This window comes from Leuciscus leuciscus (assembly GCF_965113295.1).
Source record: "Leuciscus leuciscus genome assembly, chromosome: 15".
Classification (NCBI taxonomy): Eukaryota; Metazoa; Chordata; class Actinopteri; order Cypriniformes; family Leuciscidae; genus Leuciscus; species Leuciscus leuciscus.
In genome coordinates this window covers 17399530-17408442 of record NC_138739.1, presented here as the reverse complement: position 1 = coordinate 17408442, position 8913 = coordinate 17399530, and the positions used below count along the sequence as shown (strand labels likewise).

The 8913-nt window shown below is 38.5% G+C and overlaps 2 protein-coding genes across 2 annotated transcripts in view; one reads left to right on the top strand and one right to left on the bottom strand.

Moving 5' to 3' along the window:
* Positions 1–8913, top strand: part of LOC309475952 (immunoglobulin superfamily member 10-like) — a 192274-nt gene that overhangs the window by 118928 nt on the left and 64433 nt on the right. The gene's annotated exons all lie outside the window — the stretch shown is intronic.
* LOC309476222 (uncharacterized protein) lies at positions 2906–7030 on the bottom strand. The gene is made up of 4 exons (XM_082139488.1): positions 6807–7030; positions 6303–6635; positions 4066–4269; positions 2906–3665 (listed from the first exon to the last, which is right to left on the bottom strand). Exons 1-4 carry the CDS (start codon positions 6871–6873, stop codon positions 3505–3507), a joined length of 765 nt encoding a protein of 254 aa, XP_081995614.1. The 5' UTR covers positions 6874–7030; the 3' UTR covers positions 2906–3504.

Here is an 8913-nt window from a genome sequence, read left to right as displayed (position 1 = left end):
ATTCGTTTCCTCGCCACGGCCAAACCGTTCGAGATATCAAAAATCCGTCCGCAATTTAGAATCCTCAATGTCTTGACTTCATGCACACCGAGTTTGGTGGGGATTGGATGAATTCTCTAGGAGGAGTACTTCGCATTCCACAGCAAGCGTTTTCCAAACAACCCATAATAGCCGACTTCCTGTTGGGCTGGCGTAAAACTTAGACGGGGGAAAGTTGTTCGGCCCGATGATATCTATATGTGTACCGAGTTTCAAATTAATTCATGCAAGCGTGTTTGATCTATGGACCAAGTTTTGGGACCCCGTTCAAGGGGGCGCTGTTGAGCCCCCCTGCCACGCCCGGGTACCAGCTTCAACCCGTCCCTGATGGCAGGGGGTTCCGACTTGTATGTAAAGTTTCAAGAGTTTTTGAGCACGTTAAGGATCCCAAAAGCCCCTGAAACCTTGATTAACAATATAAAAGCAATAGTCAAATCCCCCCTCCCCTCACACACACAGAGACACAGAGAGAGGGAGAGAAAATTCTTCAGAAAATCCACATTCAAACCAAAATATCTCTCTTCCTGTTGGTCGGAGATCGTTAATGTAAATTAGAAAGTTGTCCGTCTTGATGAGAACAATACACATACCAAGTTTTGTTTCTGTTGATAAAACTAACCCCCCCCACTTATGACTAAAGGTGGCGCTACTGAGCCCCTCACCACGCCCGTTTCTGAAACTTTGCACATGTCTACGGGCTAATAAATGTGATGTGTCTGTCGAGTTTCATCCAATTTCAAGTATGTGAAGAGTCTCAAAAGCATCAAAAAAGAATATTAAAGTTTGAAGCGTTGCCATGGCAACAGTATTAAAGATATCAAAAATCCTTTCACAGGTCTACATCTGCCGTGTGTTTACATTATACACATAAACTTTGAAGCAAATCGGGTAAAAATAAGAGGGTGATTTCAAAGCATTTTGAAAGGGACACACTTCCCTTTTACACAAGTTTACTACTAGTACATATTGACATTAGTATACTTACTACATAAAGTATACTTAAAAATATACTTGAACATTACTCAAGTATACTTCATAAAATGAACTTGAAGTATACTTTTTTTTCGTAAGGGTGTGTACACTCATCCACTATTCCCTATATTTCTCCACTAATAGTTTACTTGAGTAAATTGAGTAAATTCAGACACCTAGCGTCGGAAGGGCTGCCGCTTTTGCACTAGATGCTTTTAGTGCTTGCTTTTTAATAATCATTTGAAACTAGCAAACTGGCAGCTCCAGAAGGACAATGAAAAGATTTATTTTGAACTCTGCCGTATCAACTAACATGTGTAAACCTTAATTAAACAATTTAATAATTAAATAAAAAGTCATTTATGCCAGCATGATATTACACTGTAGCCACAGTGGACCAGCGGTTTAGAAATGGGAGGATTCAGATGCGGGAATTCATTCGGCCTGACCTCACAGTGTATCATGAGTTAATCCTCTAGACTTTGAGTGTACATCAGTTGTACACTCTCGTTACTGCGGTGCATTTGGGATTGAATGAGTGCACTTTATATACAATATGTTTCAGACACCACCACAAATGGCTGTCCCCTCAAATAGTGCCCTATTTCCCGATTTCAGACAGCCAACAGCATTTGGCGGTGACAAAATAAAAATTTCGCAAAAGCTACTGTTTTGCAAATGTACAGTCAGTGGAGATCACATGATACCTTGCATGATATACAGTCAAGCAGGAACTCTAACAGTGACTAGGAGACACAATTACACTGGAAGCAAATGCTGTGACCATATTAGCCTAATGACCATATTAGCCTACTGAAATGCTGTGACCATATTAGCCTACAGGCTTGTGTGTGAAAAACAAGCCTGGTCATTTTTTGGCTTTTGAATGAACCTCGTTGTTTCTCGTTCTCGGCTGCAATCTTCTGCCCTCAATCTTTGTCAGTCTGTAATTGGAACAATGGCAGCCTTTCATGAGATGAGATCAACTGGCACACACACAGAGGTAAGAGATGACAGTCTCTTGCTGGAAAGCTTTTCATGTAGTGATTCAGTGACTGATGCAGCTGATGTTGGTGGTTTAGTTGTTCTGTGGAGTTTCATTATGGTTTGTGGGAATTTGGAAGAAGAAAGCCACTAACTGAACAAAACAGCTGAATTTAAGCTGATTTTAACAGCTGAAGGTCAATGGAGATACTTGATCAGGCCAAACATCTGTGGATCAATATGTGTCAGGAAGCTCATGAGGTTCAACCGGCATGAATGCAACAATGTACTAAAATAATCGTAATGAGAGGTAAAGACAAACTAAGAGCAGAGTGGAAAATATACTGAAGAACTGAGATGTTCACACATTTATTTTTGTGAGCGCGCTCAGTTCTTTTTTCATCCTGTTATTTCACACTCATCTAGTGTTCAGCAACTTCTCGGAACATTGTGTTTTTCCTGGAAACATTTTTAAACCTTTTAAAAGATGTTTCTTTTCATCTTTTCATAGCTTTTCTTTTGAATGGCCTGGCATTGTCTAGAATTCATTTTCTGGGTAAAACTGTCTGTAGTAAATGTAGAATCTAATATAAATATAGAGTTATTTTGTTTTCTACCCAATGAAAAGAAGTGGATGTTATTGTCAGTAAGATTTTGTTCATAAATATGTTATTCTCATTCTCAGCGGTTATATTAGTCTTCTTTGGTGCACATGTGAAATAAAGACACCATATTCTGAAAAAAAGTTGTTATACTAGATTCTATTCATGCAGCAAACTTGACAATGAAAAACCATAAATGGATTTATGCTTCAAGATTAACTGAATAAAGATGCAGAATCAAATCAATAGGGAGCAGAGCTGACCACTTTTTTCCCCCTAGAGGTCAAGAATGAGGCCAAAGAATATAATAATGCATGTTTGTTTTATAATAGACAAAAAGAGGCATAAAGGACTATGAAAAACAGATATATTACAACTCTTTAAGATGAAGTAGTCTCATCCAAGCTTCTATAGTAGTAACCTGTCACTGACACTGATGCACAAACTTCCAATATATTCTGTAACATTAAGCAATTATTTGCATGTAGTAATAATGCGCTTGTTAAGATGTGATGTATTGGCCTTCTGATAATATTAGAATTATTTGAGATTACAAACTTGCCCTGCAAAACAAACGAGAGTATGAAGCTGCAATAAAATCTAGAAAAGTTTTGAAATCTTAAGAATCTGTGAATTGTTCATTTTCTTTCAAATTTATTTGACTGACAAAAAAAATACAAAGAATAGATTTCAATGGTTTCAATTCTATTTTGTAAATATAAACAAATTTTGATGGCTGCCACACATTCCAAAAAAAAATATATATTGAAAAAAAAATTCAAAAGTAAAACTTTTCACTTTTATAATAGAGAATTCATTAAGTAGAGTTTACTTTCAGTCTCTTAAATGATATTTACTTATAGGATACATTGTGATATATTGGTTTCAGCTGTTCATAAAAACCTGATTAATCAGATACAGTGTTTGATGGCGACGTCTGCACACTCCTCCTCTGGCGGAGACATCTGGATCTGAATTCATAAACCAGAATGACCACCGTGGCCACGCCCGCCAGAGCAGAGTGGACCAATCGGATCACACTTCCAGTAACACCACAACAGAGACAGCCTTATGAGAGAAGAAATAATGAGCAATTTTATAAACCCCTAAATCCATGATCTGTATACACTCAAAAAGTATGCCTTTTTTTCTCTCCAAGATTTACATAATTCAATTAATAGTAAAATCTCACCAAATTGTATGAATAATTCTTATATATTATGAATTAATCATTTAAATGAGTAAAAACAAACAAAATAGAGCTTAATTAAACATTTTGTATAAATCTAAATAAAGATAAAGATACAAATCTGTGCCCTCAAAAATTTCCCAGTTTAAAAGTTGTAATAGGGTCTAGTTCTATGAGCACGTAAATACTTTGTATAAATCGTAATCTTGTATGGGATGAACGCACCTAATATATTGGCTAGTCACTAATATCATGACGTAGGCCTTTCTAAACACTCACTTTTGTTTAGATGTTGAGTCTGCACACAGCTGTATGTGTTTTTATCCTGATATTCCGCCTCCAGAGGTAGAGAGAGACTGGACAATAAACTGTTTCCTTTGTACCAGGAGAGAGTCACATGACTCGCATTCAACACTGAACACAGCAGTGAACAATTCTGCTTTGATGATGAAGGACATCGTGTAAAGTGTCTGGGAAGAGGAGCTGGAAAACATTACAGAATAATTAAATTAGATTAAAGTGTCCGCACATTCAGCAACAAAGTGCCCTCGTCTAAAGCTGCGTTCACACTGCCAACAACTTTTCCACAGAAACTAACCCCTAACCCTACCACACACCCGGACAGACAGCTTTTGCGACCAATGATAGCTTTCTCCACGCCCCTACCTTTCGTCACGCCCGGAACATGGCGGTAAGACCACAAGTAGGCATTCCCACAACTTCCGTTTAGTAATGTTTATGAATGACATTCACAGATGTTATTCCATGCTGTAGACACTGATTAGCTTTCTTGCTGAGAAAAACAAAAAGACTAAATATAAATAGAATCAGTTCATAAACTGCTTACATTTTTAAGATGAACAAGATTACAGTTATTCGTCTGCAGCGAAAGCACCGGTCTATCTGAGTTCACAAACCCATTCCAGCTCAGATTCAGTGTCGAGTACCAACATGTACACAATTTACAAAGACACAATAAATTATAGGAAAGTTGCTGACCACTAAAATAACTTTCCCTCCATCTTGCTGCAGACACTCCAGATGCTCTTCATTTGCATAAAGTTAAACATGGGTGCTTCTTAAAACGGAAGGCTGGATCCTAGTGAGACCATGCCCTCCCTTGTCTAGACCTTCTGAGGCTTGTAGGCTAAACTCCTCAGCACTGAACGCTAAGTAAGTGCGCATGGCTACGTCATGCATGTTCCCGGCACGGAAATACAATTATGTACAACACGACACTGTTATTAAAAACCTTTATATGAACTGGCTTTCTATTATATAGTAAATGCTGTCTCTGGTCTTCCAGTGGATTACTTTATTGTCAGTTTAGTGTTAAGTTATTAATTTCCACCAAGACAAAAGATAACATGTATGCCTTCATGTTCGAAAACATTTTTGTCTTACTTTTCATAATAACTCAGACAAGCTCAGTGCCAACTTTTTTCCCATCTGTTCTTTTTTGTGAATTGGAATGTGTGCAAAGGATTGTGGGTGACGGAATGACACTTGATGCATCCTTCAAAGTGGGCTGAATGAAGAATGAAAAACAAAGGCAGCCTTCCAAGGATCCTTCAAATTGAGAAGGCCTTCAGCGGCACTTAATGATATGGCAGCCGAGATATGCAGCCTTACTAGCAGAAACACCCCATATCCCCACTTTGTCTCGACCCCGTAAAATCACTAGCTTATCCCTTGTACCAGTAGAGAGTCACATGACTGTCACATCACTGAACACAGCCATGAACAATTCTGGTGTGATGATGAAGGACACTGTGTAAAGAATCTTGTTATGACAGGAACGGAAAAACATTTCTGAAAAACTACTGAATAAATTAAATTAGGTTAAAGCGTCCACACATGCGACATCCTCGACAGCGACAGAATGTGTGTATAGAGATGCTTCTGCACTAAAGTCTGCACTTTTCTTCACACGAAGACTATGTTTAGGGCATAATATGAGTAGACGATTTGGGACGAAGATCAGATGTTGCCATTGAAAAAAAGTTAAACTCCATGCAAATGAAGAGCGAGTTTCGTGTCAGTGACGTTCACGTCAACGTCCACGAGAGACTTCACACAGTACAGAAGACTGGCGACAACACGTTATATGATGTATGCTAATATGATCTCTCTCTGCTTCGGGTACGAATCACAGTGTAAAATACTTCTATATCCACTGACATATGTTTGTGATTTGAAAAGATAATGCTTTTATGAGATTTATCCGGGGTAAAACTGGTGGCAAATAAACATGTGGATGATCCGTTGTGATAATCCCTGACGGGAGCAACCAAGAGTGAAATAGAAACGTTTCTACACGATTTGTGTTAAATCATTAAAAGAAACACGTGTTGTAAAATGTTGATTACACAAATGTATACAACAAACAGGCTATACTTAATAAAAAATGTGCACAAATGAATAACAAAATCATATCATTACATAATCAGAATAATCATGATTAATTATTGATTTATGATATATATTTATATATATACCGAGCAGGGGATACTCACCATAGACGGTAAGATTGAATGTGTTGAGCGGTGTCTCTGTTCTGCTGCTAGTTACTTTATAAAGTCCAGAGTCTGTGGTTCTGGTGTTTGTGATGGTCAGAGATCCAGTCTTCTCATCCAGTTTCAGTCTGTCTCTGAATTTCCCATCAGCACTACCATTATAAATCGTTCTCTCATTGTTCTGTCTGTTAATTCGAGCTATGAGAATGTCGTTGTGTCCAAACCTCCACTCGATCACCTTATCTCTCTGTATTTCAGCAGCATCAGTGTTTAGAGTGACATAATCTCCCTCCATCACTGACACTGACTTCACTGCATCAACACTTAACACACCTAATGAAATGCATAATTGTAATAAGTTCACATTTTCATAAAATTATATGATCAAGGTAAATACTTTTTCTTGCTAACTTGAGTTTTGAAGCAGACTGATTGATTACCAGCCCATGCTAAATCTTTCCACTGATTCTGTTCAAACTGACAACATAAACACTTCTAACTTACCATCTAAACACCACAGGCACAAATGGAAGAAAATTGTGTGAATCATTTTCTTCAGAGGTTTAAACATCAGAACCGTTTCAAATAACAAGACTTAAATTCTGACAAGGTGACTTTTAAAAGAATCACAACAGAAATGTTATATCAAACGAGTCCTGACACGACTGAAAACTTGTAATACAGATGATCTGAAGGTAAGCATGCAGCCACAGCCAGTCTGTGCTCAGTGTGAATAAATATCTCTATGCTCCTCCTTTCAGAGTCTGAACGACTTCTCACCTAGACATATTTAGAAATGAAGATCAGACCAATGCTCGCAGCGGTCAACCGGCAACAATCACACTCGGACTCAAACCGCAGCAAACATAGAGGTTCATTCTTGTGTAAAGCCGGGTGCACACACTGTGCGATTTTGACCACGATTTGGCCGTCTGAGACAAATTTTGTATATCCTAAAAGATTATTCTGATCCTAGGCTAAAATCTGTAGTCTTTGATCGTTAGTTTGACATGTACACCGTCAGCCGATATATGACCGTTGCGCTAAAATGTTACCTCCAACGAAATTATGGCAGTTTCAGAAGATTTGGCTCACAGTCTTGCAGTGTGACTTCTCCAACGACGACCGTCAAATTGTCTTCGTTTTCATGACAAGCCATGACCAAAATTAACGTTAGAAATTTCTTTGTAGCCAGCATTTCAATCCTGCGTGTAACCCAGCTCAAGTCACAGAACGCTTCATTGATTGATGATGTAAAACTCGGACAAGTTTTCTTGCGTGGATCCGTTTTTAACACGTCTTGACTGCCGCATAGTCTGACATCAATGACAACTGAGATCTAACAGTGTAACACGGCTTACAGCTATGATCATGTTTGCACAGTCTGACAAGCAACAATCGTAAAGGACTATTATAAATCGCACAGTGTGCACCCGGCTTTACGCAGCACGTTTGAGCTTGAGAACCAATGAGGCAAGGCAAGGCAAGGCAAGGCAAGTTTATTTATATAGCACATTTCATACACAATGGCAATTCAAAGTGCTTTACATAGAAGAAATTAAAATAATTAAAGAAATAAGAATAATTAAAACAGTTTAGAAAAATAAAATAAAATACAGTACAGTACAAACAGTCGGACGAGCATTGGCACAGTGCTCATTCAGTAAATGCATAGCTAAACAGATGTGTTTTGAGTCTGGATTTGAATCTGATTACTGTATGAGCACACCTGATCTCCTCTGGAAGCTGGTTCCAGCTGCGGCTGGCATAATAGCTAAAAGCAGACTCGCCATGCTTAGAGTGAACCCTTGGTATTTCTAGCTGATATGATCCTAATGGTCTGAGTGATCTGTTGGGTTTATATTCAGTGAGCATATCTGCAATGTACTGAGGTCCTAGGCCATTGAATGATTTATATACCAGTAATAATACTTTAAAATCAATCCTAAATTTAACTGGGAGCCAGTGTAAAGACCTGAGGACTGGTGTGATATGTTCATATTTTCTGGTTCTGCTCAGAATCCTGGCGGCAGCGTTCTGTATGAGCTGCAACTGTCTTATGGTCTTTTGGGGAAGACCAGTGAGGAGTCCATTAATCCACCCTGCTGGTGATGAAAGCATGCACAAGTTTCTCTAAGTCTTGTCTGGAAACAAAGCATCTTATTCTTGCAATATTTTTCAGATGATAGTATGCTGATTTAGTTATTGCTTTGACATGACTACTGAAACTAAGCTCTGACTCTAGTGTCACACCAAGATTCCTGACTTGATTTTTTGTTGTTTGACCCCTAGAGTGAAGGTATGCGTTCACCTTGAGAACTTAATCTTTGTTTCCAAATGCAATGACTTCAGTTTTATCTTTGTTTAACTGAAGAAAGTTTTGACACATCCAACTGTTTACTTCATCAATGCATTGGCACAGGGAGTCAATGGGGCTGTAGTCGTTAGGCGATAGGGCTAAGTAGAGCTGTGTGTCGTCTGCATAGCTGTGGTAAGAGATTTGGTTCTTTCTCATTATTTGGCTCATTGGAAGCATATACAGGTTGAACAGGAGTGGCGCAAGAATTGAGCCTTGAGGGACTCCGCATGTCATGGATGTCCACTCAGACTT

What these genes read in the sequence shown, in the direction of transcription:
- LOC309476222 (XM_082139488.1), bottom strand. Translation starts at nt 6,873, where the DNA reads ATGTTTAAACCTCTGAAGAAAATGATTCACACAATTTTCTTCCATTTG. An exon ending in GTGCCTGTGGTGTTTAGATG is followed by an intron (nt 6,636 to 6,806) that starts GTAAGTTAGAAG and finishes GCATTTCATTAG; the next exon opens with GTGTGTTAAGTGTTGATGCA. An exon ending in GACTCAACATCTAAACAAAA is followed by an intron (nt 3,666 to 4,065) that starts GTGAGTGTTTAG and finishes TTCTCTCATAAG; the next exon opens with GCTGTCTCTGTTGTGGTGTT.